At 40.8% G+C, this 17,483-nt stretch overlaps 1 protein-coding gene across 1 annotated transcript in view; it reads left to right on the top strand.

The window, feature by feature from the left end:
• The window catches only part of NRF1 (nuclear respiratory factor 1), a 126,516-nt gene that overhangs the window by 68,987 nt on the left and 40,046 nt on the right, over nt 1-17,483 (top strand). The window contains exons 7-9 of the mRNA XM_019646089.1: nt 10,035-10,193; nt 10,992-11,189; nt 11,799-11,910. Of these exons, the coding sequence (XP_019501634.1) occupies nt 10,035-10,193; nt 10,992-11,189; nt 11,799-11,910 (469 nt within the window). The remainder of the gene's footprint in view (nt 1-10,034; nt 10,194-10,991; nt 11,190-11,798; nt 11,911-17,483) is intronic.

Here is a 17,483-nt window from a genome sequence, read left to right as displayed (position 1 = left end):
CCCCTCCCCTCCCCTCCCCTCCTCTTCCCCACACACAAACTATATTGTGATCATCACCCAGGTTGAGTATTTCAGCTAATCTACACTAAATGTTTACTGTTTTAAAAGAATTTCTTGACTTGCTCTAACAACTATCAAAATTGTCTCCTACAGAGATTGAAACTACAAGTGACAGAGCATCTTAAGTTCATTGTGAACTAAGTGCCCTGATTCTTTTAGGAAGCAGCTCTGTAGTTTTGTTTTTTGTTTCTTTTTGTTAAAAGTATAATTTTTTATTAGTAAATAGAATGTTTACCTGAAAAGCTTCTGTTTTTCTTATTACAAACATATTTTGATCTTGATAAAATCCGTTTTTTTACATGTGATAAAAACCACATTGCTTTGTATTACAGTATTTTTAGTGATATAATAAAAACTTGAATTTCTAGGCAATTTTAAAAATAGTGGCTAGAACTCCCATATCTTTCTGCCTCTTTGTATAAGAATTGAAAGAGTCTTAGCAGAAGAAATCTTAATTTGGTGTTGATCCTGCAACCCCAGAATACATTTACCGTGAAATAATGGCATCATCTTTTTCAGAGATTTTGAAAGCCAGGTTAGCTTTCTAGGATTTTCTAGGCTACTTCAGACCAGGAACCAGAGGCTGGGCATCAAGTTTCTCACACTCAGCGTGCCTGGGAATTACCCGAAGCTCTTGTTTGTTTAAATGCAGACTGAATCAGTAGGTCTAGAGTAGGGGGCCTGAGCTTCTGCCTTCTAGCAAGTTCCCAGATGATGCCAAAGCTGCTGATTCCCAGATTGCACTTTGAGTTTAGGGGATTACATCGTTTCTTAAAGAGCCTTTAAGCGATCATTATGACTGTGCTAGTGGAAATCAGTTCTGCCCTTTACCGCACTTGACTTCTGTAGGATTTTCTTGTTCTTGGGAGGCTGTAAATCCTGGAATTTGTGTTAGAAGAGATCCAGTCAAAGATTATAATTAGAGAAGAAGTAACTCTGGAAAGACCAGTCCAATATTACTGATTAAAATCCACTCTTTTTTTCCCTTCTTCCTTCCTTCTCCCCCTTGAACTTAACGTCCTCTTACTCTCACTGCGGCAGTCTTTGTTGCTTTAATATTCCCTTGGATTGATGATGTAACAGGAGGTAATTCTTCACCAGTTTTCAGGGAAACCTTCAGAAACATTCAGCACAGTGATCGCTTCATTAGAAAGAAATTATTCACAGGGCTTGATATATTTTATTTAGAAAACATCAGTTATCAATTCAGGTTTTTTTGACTGTTTTTTTTGTTGTTGTTTTGAAAAAGCATGGATCTGGCCTTTTCTACTGTAAGAGTAGAAACATGCTAAGTGAAACAAGCCAAAACAAAGGACAAATAGTATGTGATTTCACTTATATAAAGTATCTAGAATGGACAAATTAATAGAGACAGAAAGTAGAATAGAGGTTACCGGGGCTGGGGGAGATAGAAATGGGGAGTTACTGTTGAATGGGGACAGTTTCTGTTTGGGATGATGATGAATAATTTCTGGAAATAAATAGTGGTGTTGGTTGTACAACATTGTGAATGTGCTTAACGCCACTGAATTGTTCATGTTAAAATGGTAAATTTTCTGTTATGTATATTTTACCCCAATTAAAAAAAATTTTTTTAAAGAAGAAGGACTGGTTAAAAAGTATTTTAGTTCAGCGGTCCTCAAACTTGGCAGCACAATGGAATCATCTGGGAAACTTAAAATCCTAGTATCTGGGCCACACTCCAGACCAGTTAATCAGAATCTTTGGGGATGAGATCCAGGCATCTGAGTGTTTCATCTCCCCAGGCGATTTCAATGTGCAGGCAACTTTGAGAAACACTGCTGGAGATAACAGTTCCAAACCGTAGTGTCAGAATCCATACGCAAAGCAGGCTTTTCTTACTATCTAAAATTATTAAAAGGTGTTTCTGTATATGATGCCATCCTACATTTTGTAAATATTAGGTATGCAGGATGAGATTGAGACTATAAAGGTAACAAAAACATTGGATGTGTTCTTAAATAGAACATAGTTTATTTTAAGTAGAGTAAAAGAATAAGGGTATATTTAGGAATACTAAGGGAAGGGAATAAGTTCCATATTCAGGAAAATACTTGCAAATGATATGACAATTCATATCCGGACAGATTAATATTTTCTTCAAATTAATTAGAAAAATAAGCAACACGCTCTGAACAGTTCACAAAAAAGAACAAATAGTAAACATATAAAAATCTCATTCGTAATGAAAATGAAACCATTTCGCCCATACCCGATCAGCCAAAATAAAAAAGCTTGGTAATAAAAAAAAGGGAGGGAGAGTGTAAAAAAATATGTGTGGTAGGAGTGAGGTTTGCAAAGTCTTTTTGGATGGCAATTTGGCAGCATCCATTAAAATGTTAAATGCATATACTCTTAGGAACCAGCAATTCCACCTTTCTGCTAGAGAAATCCTCACACGTGTACACAAAGAAGCATGCAAAAGGCTATAAATAGCCTAAATGTTTATCAATAGCAGGATGGTTAAATAAAATGGAAACATCTATACCACAGCTCTAGGCAACTACTTTTTTAATGAGATTACTCTAGTTGCACTGCCAGGAGAAGGCCTCTATGGCAAAATGTTGAGTGGGAAAAAGTGAGTTGTAATAAAATGTGTACAATATACCTAGTACCGTTTGCGTTTTCTTTCATCACATAAAACTGTGTCTTTCCAGCATGTATTTATGTTAATGCATAGAATTTGGCCTATCAGGAAGACTGGTCATCAAACTAATGCCTCTCGACAAGTGACTAGATTGGGGGAGGGTGGGTCGAAAGAGGACTTGGACTTTATCTATGTTATTTAAATTTCTGTACAAAAGAGTACACCTGGGATAAGCTCGCAGAAACTGACCAATCTGAGGCCCTTCAAAGAGAAGGTAGAACTTTAAGAGCATTTTGACTAAGAGAGGAAGACAGTTTGATAGGTTGGTGGGTATGGAGGAAGAGAAGCAGAAGTGTTGGCTTGAGAGAGGAGTCTCTGAATGAGTATCTTCACTGGCTGTCACTCAAATTCTCTAAACTTGTCTTTCCTTCCAAACTTGTTCTTCCCATGTTGTTACGGGAATGTGTTTTGTGGAGAAATGAGATTGAGAAGCCAGTGTTTCTGCCAGCACTACTATGGAATGGGGGTGTAGGATTGGTGTTTCTAGTAAGGAAAGCCACTTTCATTATCTCTGTGAATGGAGGTCAGTGGGACAGATAATCCCAAATAGTGAGCAAAAGAATCATTATGCTTTTGCTTTCTAATGCCCTTTAGATATTTGTTGGAATATAATTGGGTCTGTCAGCCTGGAAGTTCATCATTTTAAATTAAAATCATGAAGCCACAGCCTGAAAATTCTCCAGTTTTCCTTCCCTGCCACATTCCTGTTTTCCTGTAGGCTAAAGAAAACATCTTTCAACATGGTTTGATTTTACCAGGCTTCTCTTTAAATTTATTATATATTCTTTGATCTCTTCAGTAGAGGTGGAGTTGGCAAAAGTTTTGGTTTGAAAGGTAACTGAACATAAGTGGCCACCAGAAGCCTCAAAATCCCCAGGCTCAGTACATGTAGAGTAGAGATAGAAGAATGAGAGGAGCAGGGAATTTGGGGGATGTATAAGGCTAATGCATTGTTGGACAGCAAAGAATTAACAAGTGGAAAATTTCTAGAAGAGTAAGAGTTATTGTTTCATTTGGCCAGATGAAACTTTTTAGAGTTTTAAAAAATCTTTTCTTTTAAAACCGTCTGTGATTTCCACATAATCTTTCCTTTTGACTGCCCTGGTGTGAATTTGATATCTTTTTTCTCTGCTGAGTGTGCCCTGAACGGAGTGGTACTTTCTACTCTTTGCTGGTTTGGGGTGGGTCTGCTGACCAAGCGGGGCACTTTAAGGCCATCTAGAGCCCTAGAGCAGAACGAGTGAGAGGCTGGGAAAGCTTGTCATGGCCCAATTAGAGGACGGCCTGAGAGGTTAGGCTTTACCTTTGCTGATCCTGTTGATTGTCTCCCCTGCGGATTAAAGACAAACCTTCCTTAACAAGCACATTGAGTAGCTTGGGTTTCCAAAACTCTCCAGGACCAGTAATTAATCCAGTGTAATGAGAGTACAGTCCTGCATTCTGGAAGGGAATTGCTTAACTCTTGCTCTACTGGACCACTCATTTCCCGTATTAATAGTCCCTTCAGCCTCAGCACTGTTCACTTGGGCAGTGTAAAGATGGTCTAATGGAAAGTTGCCTTTATTCAGTGAAGTCAGATCATCTCTATGCACTTAGTGTCCTTCATCCCCGAAGTGTACAGAATTGAAAAGTCAACTTTTATAGAAGGTACCTTTTGCCTCTTGTTTTGATAAAGGAGTAAATTTTGTACAGTTGATAATTAGTACTTTAAAAATCTAAGATCTCCCTCTGCATTGGAACTTATACTCCTGCACTTAATTTTACTCTGGTTCCATTTTTTAACTTAATGGGGTTTTTCCCTGTGAAAATAACCTTCCTTTTGTGTTGCTTCTATTTCTCTTGCCGCCAATATTAATCTCCTTCCTAGGAATTTGAGACATTTCCCATCCAGAGATTTTTTTATTTTTTAAGATTTTATTGGGGAATTGGGGGAGGGGAACAGACAAGTTGCTATCCTCTTGTTCTTCAGTCTAGTTGTGGAGGACGTTGTCTCACTGGCCCAACTTGGCACCATCATTGCGCTCTTCCTGGGCGAGGCAGATCAGTCGCTGGCTTCTGGATGGCCGCTCACAGCAGCTGCTGGCTGCTCACGCTGGCTGCTGGCTACACACGGTAGCCCATGGCAACCCACCTGCCATCGCTGGCAACTCATGGCAGCCCAGCTCCAGGTTGAGCTGTTGTTCAGCATCTTAGCTGTAGAAGGCAGTGTCACTGGCCCTCATATATGGGATCCGAACCAGGGCCCTCTGGCGTCCCAAGCCAGTTCTTAACCATCGCGCCACTCGGCCGGCCCTAAACTTAACTTTTTAAAGTGCAGGTTTGATGATGTTTCTGTTTTGTTTTGTCCAAAGATTACTTTTTTTTACGATTGGGTGAAGATGTCAGCAATTCTTTCTTTTTCCTTCTTATTTTTCTCTTCTAAAGCTATTATGTGTTGGAAGGCATGCTGCTAAGTTTTGTACAGGGGTATCTCATTTAATCCTTGCCCTCCAGAGTACAGTAAAACCTTGGATTGCGAGTAACTTGGTCTGTGAGTGTTCTGCAAGATGAGCAAAATTTCTAATGCATTTTAAAGTGGTAAACAAGCGATGTCTTGCAATACAAGTAGTTTGTTTCCTGAATGAATTATGCTCGCAAACCAAGGTATTACTATATATATATAATTCCTATTTTATAGTCAAAGAAGCAGAAATAGATATGGTCTCTAGCCATTAATGACAGAGTAAGTTTAATTGGACACTAATTCTAGCATTCAGACCATATGGGTAATTCGTGACTTGAAAATGATGAAATTCCAGAATTGTAGAAGTGCACTGTAATAGAGATGGACTTCGGTTACCCAGACAGCTCTGTTAATCATCTTGTCTGCGCTGAATGATGTGGAGATGACTGATGTTTACATTGAGGACCCTAATTTACAAATATAATTCTATATACAATTCTAAGATGAGCTCTGAATCATCCGAAGAAAGTAAATTAAATTAAATGTTCTAATTTTATGTGTTCTATTGAATTCTCTACAAATTAGAAAGTTAGCATGGTTTATTAGAGTTGGAAGATCTAGTCTTTAGTCTCAGTTCTACTACATATTAGCCCTGGGTCTTAGTTTCATCTTCTGAGAGTGAGAATAATAACTGCCCTCCTACCTTACGGAGTCAGAGGAAGAAAAAATGAGGTATTGTATGGGAAAGCACTTTGAAAACTAAGGCATCACACAAAGGTATTATTAATAGTAATTATACAATAGATGCTACCTGCATTAACTTTTGAATAACCTGAACATGCCTTTTCTTACCAGTTCTTCACTTAGAGAAAGTTAGTGAACCTAGAATTTTTATTTTGCTCAACAATGAAATGGGACAATACAGGTGACACTAAAAAATTGAGGCATAAAGAGAGGAAGCAGTTTATGAGTCTGTTATTGCCAGTGCTTTTTCCTTTCCCCTCTCTTCCCTCTCTTCCTTTTCCTCCCCTCCTCTCCCCTNCATCTTAGCTGTAGAGGGCAGTGTCACTGGCCCTCATGTGGGATCCAAACTGGGGCCCTGCTGCTCAGAGCTGGCGTCCCAAGCCAACTCTTAACCAACAAGCCATCGGCTGGCCCCCCATCTAGAGATTTGTACCACATAAAACATCTTTGAGAGGTTTCATAGTTCTCTCTTTCCTCTAATTATGGTTACACTTGAGTCCAGTTTTCTAATGAGTTCCATTAGTAATCCACTTATACACTTTTTTTTTAATGCTCGAAGATCCAGTAAAAGAAATCACCTAAACTACCCATGCATGGAGGTGTGTTGGTAATAGATTGCTTCCTCAAGGCAAGGAATTGGCCTAGATGGTCATTTTGTTCCTTCTGGATTCTAGCATTCTTTATTTGTCAGCCTCAACCACATGTACACAGATACATATCAACTTAACTCTTTTGCATCCTTCTACCTTTTTCCACTATATCCAACCTGAAAAACTAAGGATAAATGTATTTTTGTATATCATCATATGTTTAATATTAGAAAACCCTTTTCAGAAAGTTGGCTATTTCTTTGAATTTGAAAAGATGGCTGATGACCGAAGTAATAATAAACATGCTATTAATTCAGTGCCTCTGATCTTCTCAGCTGACCCTGCCTGTTTGCCATTATCATTACTATTTTACAGTTGAGAAAATTATGATGCAGAGAGAGTTGAGGTTCAGAGCCAACCCTTTGAGTCTAGCGCTCGTGTTCTTATTGATGTATCCAGAAAGCTGACTCAAGAAGTAGTCAAGATATATTTCACGAAGAATGTAGGACTTGCTGGGCATTAAGGACTGAGCCGTGGTGCTGGAATAGTAGCATGAGAAAGTACTCCAGAAAGGGGAGCAAATCAAAAGGCACAGAAGCAGTGATGAGCTCAGTCAGCAGTCCGTAAGACAGTGTAGAGACTTGCCTAATGAGGACCAACGTGGCCTGGTGGGAATTAGTGGGAACTGGAGGAAGTGGGAAGCCAAATTGGGGTGGGCTGGAAAAGCTGGACAGAGGAATCTAGTTTAGCTGTTACTAGGGAAAGGCCACTGGAAGGGTTTTGAGCACTGGAGCTATGTAACATTTAGGGACCCAGTCTGTCAAGGACGTGTGGGGTGAGGAAGAGACAGGGAGAACTTGGAATTCTACAAGAAAGGCCGCTAGAAGGATACACTAGCCTTGGGCTAGGAAGGGATGAAGATGGGATCAGAGGAGAAGGGATGGATATCACAGACATTTCAAAGAAGAAAGAATTGAACTTGCAGTGAGTGGCTCGATGGGTGTTGAAAGAAAGCGGTAAAGCTGAGGTTCTGAGTTTGGGTGTCTGAGGAAAGGAGGTGGGGTTCTACTGGCAAAGACAAAGCTGTTGGAAAGACAATTTTTCAAGAAAGGGAAGTGGATAAGTGAGTAGGCTGGTTCTGTGCCCACACGTCAAGTAACCCACAAGTTCTTGACACCCAGTGGAAATCCTGGTGTGAGAAGGGCCAAAGCAAGACTGAGGAGGAAAAAGGTGTCAGCCAGGTGCCAGGGTGACCCAGACTGAGGAGCGTGGGGAACTATTGGTGCAAAGGGTGGGGGATCAGAAGCTGAGAAAATCATGAGAATAGAGAGTATATGGGGCTCCAGGTAGGATTTGAGCACACTCACTCAGCCAGGTGTTCGCTACAGAGAGTCTTTCTGGACACTTAGTCTTCTGTTCATTTAGAGACATTTAGCCTTCTTGTTTTATTATCTCCAGGCTGTACTAGGTATGGATATAAAGAACTCTCCTTTTGGAGACTGTTACTGGGATTAAAAGAAAGGCGAGACTTATAAAAATCTGTGGTATCGGTTTATTTTGTTTATGCATCAGAGAAAGCCATTGTTTTTTTATATGGAGAAACGTAAATATTGTGCGTGAGGATTAAAGCCTTTTCCTTCTCTGCATATCTGAGGCTAGAAAAAGATACATTCCCAGGAAGCCAGGATGAAGGGAAAAATGACTTTGAGATGCACTTTCTTAAAATAACTGAAAGAGTGACCTCATGAGCCAGCTGATAGCCCGGGTTTGCAAATGGATCCGTTTCTATTAGCCTGCTGCTTGGTGCTGCAGAGCCAAATATATACGGAGTGTATTAAATCATATCCTGTAGGGAGGAGACTGTCTAGGAGTGGGAGGACTTAGAGAGGGGAAAATGGCAGGCTCGGCACAAGCATTAATGATGTAAACACTGTCAGCCACAGCTTTCTTTATCAGGTAAACATGACTGATTTGGGTGCATGATTCCCTATTATACTATAATTTATATTATCTTCTGGTAAAATAATATTTAAATAAGAACACCTGATATTTCAATAGGCTCTCCCATATAAACGTGTTGCTGCACTCATCACTCATGAATACTTTAGTATTCCCATTTCTGCTTTTTTCCTTTCTATGTTACAGCTACAGCCCATGCCCTTGGGTCTGACCCTTTGCTAAAATTGCTCTCTCCTTTTGGTCTGAAGCCATACAGGCAGTATTGATATGTCCTTAGATGAGGGATACAGCTTGTCTCTGGAGTGTGGCAGACCAGGTTATAAGGAAAGCAGGAGGTCTGGGGAGGAGGATTATAACTTGATAAACTGCGTCTCTTGCCGAAAATCATGGTCAGCAATTAAGAATATTCACAAAGTGGGCACCCCCTTTCCCCCAGCATACACACATGTGTAGTGACTGCGCCAGGAGATAAAGGATTGCAGTTGTCTGTATGGTTTAACACCTGTTTGCTCTAGGTTCGATTTGTAAAATGAACCTGAGTGAAGTCCATAATGTGATTAAGGCCTTTACCACATGCTTCACTATATCTGTCTGTCAGGCTCATCAACATTGGCTTAGCTTACTCGAAACTTTCTAGAAGAGTTTTAGGGTTCTTTTCCCTTTTCCTAAGTAAAGCCTGTTTATTTTCATATGTTTTGTAACCAGCCACCTTACTGAATTCTCTTATTTTTAGAGTAGTCTTTCATTTGATTCTCTGGGGTTTTCCAGGTACACGGTCATGCCATCTACAAATAATGATGATTTGCCTGCTCCTCGCCTCTTATCTGATTGCACTGGTTACTACCTCCAGAATAATGTTGAAAACATGATGACTTGGATACCTTAAGTGCGTGGAAGCTATAGAAGGGACATAAGCTGTAGCATCAGTAGTATGTTAGGGCAGAAATCAAACTTGGGGGCAAGTGTTCTTGATCTTACAGGAACAAGCCTATGAGATACAGCTTAAGGTTTACTTTACCAGCATACCGTGTTTCCCCAAAAATAAGAACCGGGTCTTATATTAATTTTTGCTCCAATGATCTACATTTATTCATGTACAAAATTCTACATTTATTCAAACAGTCATGTCTGGCTGATGATCTTAACTGGGGCTTATGTTTGGGGTAGGGCTTCTATTACAAGCATCCTGAAAAATCATGCCCTAGCTCATTTTCCAGTTAGGTCTTATTTTCGGGGAAACGCAGTATGTGTAATTCTCAGTCCCCGCAGAGTTCTACTAACATATGGAAAACAATGGATTCTTTTTTATTTATTTATTATTTTTTTGGAGGGCAGTGTAACTGGCCCTCATATGTGGGATCCGAACCGGGGCCCTCTGGCATCCCAAGCCAGTTCTTAACCATCGCACCACTCGGCTGGCCCCCGAAAACAATGGATTCTTACCAGTCGCATTTTGGAGCTCTCCAGGCCCTCCGGGAAGGCTTTCTGTGGTAGCTTTAGAATTTGGCAGGAGATGCAAACACATCCCAGGTGTGTCTCACGGTCACTGATAACCACCCTTGTCTTCCAGGCCCAGCTTCGGGCATTTATTCCAGAGATGCTCAAGTACTCCACGGGTCGGGGAAAACCAGGCTGGGGCAAAGAAAGCTGCAAGCCCATCTGGTGGCCTGAGGATATCCCGTGGGCAAATGTCCGGAGTGATGTCCGCACAGAAGAGCAAAAACAGAGGGTGAGTGCCCTTCGGTCTGAGTTGCCTGTTGCTTTTCAGTTCTGAATCAACTCATCAATTTTTGTCCTTCCACTTCTTATGCTAAAAGTCTAAAAACGTTCATGTAATAGTTACACCTGGCCCCTAAAAGAGGTTTGATATTCTCTGACTTACGGCCTTCCCCATTCATCATGCCATCACTGTAAAGACTCCAGATGGGTCCATGAATTTACACTTCTCTGCACAGTTGCCTTTCGGAGCATTTTTAATTTTATGAGGTGCTTGGGAAAACCGAAGAAACTTGAAGTAGAAGTATTAATCACTTCGAAGACTTAGAAATGACCTTATTTCTCATAAGCAAGAATCACTGCTGAAAAATATAAATATGAAATTAGATGTGAAGTCGGCCAGGTCTGCTGATAAAAAAGAAGACAGACTAAACTAGCCGTCATCCCTATTTGTCTGCATACTTCTTTTCAGTTAGCTTGGAAATTTACTGAGAATCTTAATATAAAATTCTTAATATATAAAAGACTAACCTTCTTTTGTGAGAAGGTTAAGAGTTGGCATGAGGTGAGAATAGAGTATAAAACCCAACAGCTAAACCAGAGTTTGATTGGGAAGGAAACCAGTGGGAAATCTTTGGTACTTGGTGCTGAGTTTCTTTGTACCAGAATTGGTCTATGGGAAGTAATCCTAAGAGAGTTTACTGTATACAAGGTTTGGTTTGATAAATAAGCAGCCACTTATTCCATAGTGAGAATGAATAGCCCACATTTTTTTGTGACTTTATGTGTTTTTCTGGTCTTTTGGTGACAGGTTTCATGGACCCAAGCACTACGGACCATAGTTAAAAACTGTTACAAACAGCATGGGCGGGAGGACCTTTTATACGCTTTTGAAGATCAGCAAACACAAACACAGGCCACAACCACGCACAGTATAGCCCATCTCGTACCATCACAGACAGTGGTCCAGACCTTCAGTAACCCTGATGGCACCGTCTCACTTATCCAGGTGAGTAAACCTTATCGTGATCAGGTTGTGGCTTCTCAGGTGGGTCTGTGCGCACCTCACCTCAGACTGGAGAAAGGTTTCTTTATGCAAACTCTTGTATGAACTTCATATCATTCCCCAAGATCTTCCTACCTAAACTTGACTTTCTAATAATATTTTTAATTATTTGCATTTTGCTAAAATACAGAGCTGTAGATAGCTTTTCTGGACACTTCCAAAACAGAGCGCTATAAAAATGGCTTCTTTTTTACCATTTCACTCTGTTAGTGGCCAGGAAATATTCCTTCTGAATTACCTCTTCTGAGGAAAAACGCAGTTTGTTTCTAGATGGGGAACCTCTAACATTCAGACTGAGGTAAGAGGAGAAAGTTGGTTGACACTGGGCACAGGTGGTGAAATGGGATGGCTTCTAGTATTGATTTATTTGGTTGAAATAAAACTATGAAACTCAGGTTAGTGTCTGAGATATGAATTTAGTAACTCATCTCACATTACAAAGCGTGTTAATCATCATCTGTGCTGAACTGGGGATTAACCGGATCTTCCGCGTAAAGGAGCAGTAGAAGGACCCGTTCGTAGATGCGTCTCACTTTCCATGTTTTTCTTTAGGTTGGTACAGGGGCAACGGTGGCCACGTTGGCTGATGCTTCCGAATTGCCAACCACAGTCACTGTTGCCCAAGTGAACTATTCTGCCGTGGCCGACGGAGAGGTAAGAACGAGTGAGGGCTCTGCCTGCATCTCCTGAAATGCTTGTGTGTGGGTGGGGGAGGAGCAAGGGCCCAGAGGATGAAGAGACTATAAGCAGCCCGCACATTTTATTATTTTATTTACACCTTTTAAAACACCAGAGCATGACAGTTTTGCAAAGTATCTTATGCTGTGTGTATTATAACGTGGATCTTTATGATTGAGACCTAACCGCCAGGCACTTACAATTTTATATTTGCAATATAACATTTTGTATAACACAATAACAAGGGGTTATCCATTTACTACTTTTGGGCTGTGAGTCCTAAAGACTTTAATCTTTGGGCTTTATGAAAAAAACTAGATCATTAAAACTGGAGTTGACTAAAGCATTCTTTGAAGTTATGGATAAGTAATAGTTGTAAATCAGTAGACATGATTTGTTACCATTTAAACATGCCTTTGAATACGCTTTACAAGAAAATCCCTATCAAAATCGAGGTAATTATGGGATGTTAACCTAAAGGTAGCTAACCTTTATTAAGCACTTGATAAACTAACACTCAACCCTATGGAGTATAGGCTCTGTTATCATCTTCACTTTATAGATGAGAAAACTAAAACACACAGAGGTTAGATGGCTTGCCCTGAGCCCCAGAGTAAGTGGTGCTGCTGGGTAGTGCGTTTAGAAGAATGCTGTCTAGGCTCTGTGCTCTGAGCCATCAGTGAAGTTCAGGAAAGGGTTTGTTCATTAAGTCTCTGTGGGCTTCTCAACCCTGAAGCATGGCGTACTCATGAAGTTTGAAAAATAGCCAACAAAGAGCAGTATCAGAAATAGCTAAAATGATCTCACCCTTGTTCAAAACTATAGAGCATTTCCACCCAGGACAGCACAAAGTCACTTTCATTTGTGCATCCCAGGAAAGGGAGAGACCTGAGAAAGGTCTCATGGCCAGTGAGATTGAAGAGAAGCACAGCCGGGCTCCTCAGCCAGCCAATATTTATTGAGCCCCTGCCACACTGCAACTGGTGTGTTGATTTACACAGGAACCCTGCTCTCCAGGGGCTCCTGTCTAGTGGGGGTAAGAAATAGCTACATAAATGAGCCATGGTTCCAGGCTGTAAGTGATGCTGCAAAGTGGCCTAAGCTTTCAAGAGAGAATTTCCAGCTAGGGAGTCTGGAAGGTTTGGGGCAGGAGCTGGCATTTGGTTTTTCAGTGTAGAAAGGTAAAGGCCAACAGGGTATTTACTTTTATAAATTTATAAACATCACGAAAGAGTATGGATTAGCTGAGGGAAAAATTCATCAGTCCTCAAACACTAAAACTAGAGGGCATTCCTTGAAGTGTGAAAAAGGTAGAGAAGACAGTGATGGGTAACATTTATTGAGGTTTGTTACTTTTTGACTTAGTCAAAGTTATCAATCACGTCTCCCTACTGGATGTTTCCTGGTACTACTTAAAGAAAGTAACTGTGTTTTAAAACACTTCTCTAGAGACTAATTCTTTGAAATCCATTTTTACTAAATAATTTCACATATTCAAAGGTAATTAATGTATTCAAAAGTTCATGGACAAAGTTAATATGAAGGATAAAACAACCTCAGTCACATATCTATGGCTTTTTCTGCACACTCACATAATTTTTAAGTCATCTGTTGTTGGAGTGGATGAATGACATATAATAGCCTGTTGGTAAATACCCAAATTCAGTCAGATAATTTAAAAACAAAAAAATCTAACTCTTCCCACACTTCCCATGAAACAAAAAGGATAATAAAGAGAAGCATAGGTTATCTCAGAAAGTGACATGACATTTTAGATTTTATCATATGATTGTATTTGCCTTCTGATTTCTCTTAGATGTTGACATGGCTGTTAACATCTTGATTTTGAGCCATAAGAACTATAATTAGTTAGAATATCTCACTGACTTGGAACAAATAAGACCACATCAAGCCAGTGAAACATTACATCCCGTGATTCAGTAAAGCCTCCTACTTCCTTGGATGTTCTTCTCTCTCAAGGAACGGAAAGCACTTTACAAAAATAAGTAACAGCTATACTTTGAGAAGTTGTAATGTCATTTTGGAATCCCAGCCTTGCCAGTGAGAGCTCTTAACCATTAGAGCACATTGCCTTCAGTATCTGGTTGGTTACATTTAGTTACATTTAGTCCAAATGGAAGGTCTATTTGGGGGTCTGTCCCTTCTTGTAATATATGGTTTCCCAAATGTGTTTGAATACTATGGTGAGCTGAGACTACCCAAAAAAATCTAAGTAGTTACAAAGAAACAAAAGAAAAATCCCTCACCTTAAACAGCATAAAACTAACTAGGAACACAGAACAAGGTATATGGACATTTAGAAATGAACAAGGAAAGAATTTTAAAATAATATGAAATAGACTATGCATGTTGATTTCAAAATATTTATAGTTTCCATTTTGATGGCATATTTACAAATACAAATGAATTTGAGAATTTATTCTGTTGTGTGAAAAGACCTCCAGTTGGTATTGGTGATATTAATTGGAATATGTGTCAGAAAAGTCAGAATTTGAAATAGAATGGTATCTGATAATAATGGTATATATGATTCTATTAGAAGAGAAGAAAAAACCCCAAAGTACAAACTTATTAGAGACACGAATTTTAAACTGAACCATCAACACATGTGACAGTTTTGAAGTAGCAAAACTTGTTTTAGGTGGGTTTTTTAATGAATTGTCAATTTACCTGAAATATGAGTAGGCTGAAGAACAAGCAGGAAAATATGAACAAAGGAGTTATGTTCTTCATCCATCCATTTAGCAAATGCGTTCAGAGCCCTGGGCCAGGCACTATAGATACTACGGACCCAGGAAAATAAAAACTACTCTTGCTGTTAAAGGGCAAGAAGGCAGGTGATAGAGAAAAACACATCACAGAGCAACGGCAGGGAGACAGGAGCCAGCAGAAGCCAGCCCAGGTGCTGTGGAGGCCCTGAGCCTGGGCAGTGGCGTTGTCTCAGCTCAGACGAAAAGGGGGACAGGAAGCCACCTGGCGGGATGGGAGTCGCATTGCTGTTACAGGAGCAGCACCTCCAGGGCCTCTCACTGTGAACGTGTGGAAGAGCCTCGGTGGTTCATCCGAGCTAGAGGGGGGCTAAGAGTGGCTGCAGTGTGAAGGGCCTCACTGTGGTGGCTCGCTCAGAAAAGTACAGATGCTAATGTACGTCCTCTGAATGTCTTTCCCTCCTAGGGCTTGTGGCCCTTTCTCTGGGACATGGTGACATCCAGGCATAGATAACCAAACAGTGGCGCCCAACAGATGGAAAGGGAGAGAGCAACAGGAGCTCAAGCAAACCCAACTAAAGCCCTGAAACTCAAGAATAGGAATTCCAAAGAAGTGTTAACACCAGAGCTGATTTATTTATCACCTGCCATTATTCTGAATAGAAATAAATCTCTTTGTCGGCTTCTTTTCCTATTTCTCTCCATGCTTTACCGCCATCCAGTAATCCTTCATGCCTATAATTTAACTTCCTTAAAGTATATTGTATATGGCAACATTTTAATGCCATTTTTTGCTACAAATATAGTTGTAACTAAATGTGTATACATTATGTTGCTGCCCCTGGAGTATAAGTATGTGGGAGAGCTGCACTGGGTCAAGCTCAGCAGTGGGCTGGGCAAAAATGTAGAAGGGCAGGTCTGGAACAAGGAAGACTATTTAATGGCAAAAGGGGACAGGGTTGGCCAGCTTCCACTATTTTGTTGTTGTTGTTTTTGTTTTAATTGGGGAACTGTGTTTTTCCAGGACCCATCAGCTCTAAGTCAAGTAGTTGTTTCAGTCTAGTTGTGGAGGGCGCATCTCAGTGGCCCATGTGGGGATCGAACCGGCAACCTTGGTGTTATGAGCCTGCGCTCTAACCACCTGAGCTAACCAGCCGCCCCTCCACTGCTGTTTTGAGTGGGATCATCGAGCATCTCCGAATTGGCAGTGTCACTTGCCATGTAAAGTTTGCAGTGATGCTCATTGGAGTAATGAGATCAAAGAGATAATACCTTGGGAAGTAAGAGTTTTGTGAGTTCCTGAGTGGGCAACTTTGCATGCGGCTCTGAGGGAAGGAAATAGGATATCTCTGCCTCTTAGTGATGGGCCCTTAAGGCTTCCGGGCACAAGCCATTGCCTCTGAGAACACATCTCACAGGAAGGAATGTCTCATTCTCTGGGAGGCTTTTGACAGGCATTCTGAGAAGCAGTGTCATAATCTGTGTGGTAATAGAACCAAAGCAGGAGACATTTTTTTTTTAATTGGGGAATTGGGGGAGGGGGACAGTGTTGGGGAATTGGGGAAGGGGACCAACCAAATTGTTGTTCTTCAATCTTAGTTGTGGAGGGCACCAGTCTCACTGCCCGTCGGCAGCTTGTGGCCTCTAAGTTCAAGGTGCTGTGTTACCATCCCATGTGGGAGTCAAACCAGCAGCCTCGTTGTTAAGAGCGCACACTCTATTCACTAAGCCATCTGGGCGGCAGCTCAGCTCAAGGTGCTGAGTTCAGTCTTAGTTGTGGGCAGGCGTAGCCCACCATCTCGGACAGACAACCTTGTTGTTAAGAGCATGTGCTCTCACCATCTGAGCCATCTTGCCACCTGTTGGCAGCTCAGCTCGGGCGCAGCGTCACTCTCCCATGTGGGAATCGAACCGGTGGTCCTGTTGCTCAGAGCTCGCGCTCTTAAGCTAACTCTTAACCAACTGAGCCCCTCAGCCGGCCCACAGGAGGCATTTTAAATCTCTACGTCTCCTAGAGCTTATGGCACTTTCTTTGAGCCACAGTAACATGCAGACACAAGTTAACCAGTCCCTGGGCCCCAGCGATGTGACACAGGCACCACAAGAGCTTCAGTAAGCACAGCTAATGTCCTGACAACCCAAATCCATGCATATATTTCACCTGAGCTGAGTGGTTTGTCACCTACCATATTTCAAAATAGAAATTGCTTCCCCTGCCCTGCTACTTTTTGATTTTGAGGGAGAATAGTTAATCAGCCAGTGGTTATTGAGCAAAATGGACTAAAGTAGTTAGATTCAGGTATGCAGAACTGAGAAATCTCTAAATGCAAAGCATTATACTAAAATCAGTGGTTCTCAACCAGGGGTTACACACACACACACACACACACACACACCACCTCTCAGAGAGGACATTTGGTGCTGTCAGGAGATGTTTTTGATTGTCATGACTGGGGAGGATGCTATTAACATCTAACAGGTAGAGTCCAGGGAAGATACTAAACATCCTACAATGCCCAGGACAGCCCCCACAACAAAGAACTGTCTGGTCCAAATGTTAATAATGCAAGAAAACTTGTGCCAGATCTAGCAAAGCTGAATTCTAATCTACTCTATCACCAGATAGTGTGTTGTTCTGTTTCTTCATAATTCCTTTCCACAAAAAGGAAAGCAGGTCTTTCTATATTAAAAACAACTAGTTACTGAATTTGTCAGTTTCCATCAAAAAATAAAAATACAAAATGACTTTGATATACAATTCCACCTCTAAGGAATTTATAAATAGACTCACATAAAATATGCAAAGTAGAATATGAGGATAGTCATCATA

This window comes from Hipposideros armiger, unplaced genomic scaffold, assembly GCF_001890085.2.
Source record: "Hipposideros armiger isolate ML-2016 unplaced genomic scaffold, ASM189008v1 scaffold_97, whole genome shotgun sequence".
Lineage (NCBI taxonomy): Eukaryota > Metazoa > Chordata > Mammalia > Chiroptera > Hipposideridae > Hipposideros > Hipposideros armiger.
Note: the sequence above shows the minus strand (reverse complement) of the source record. Positions and strands in the feature narration are given on the sequence as shown.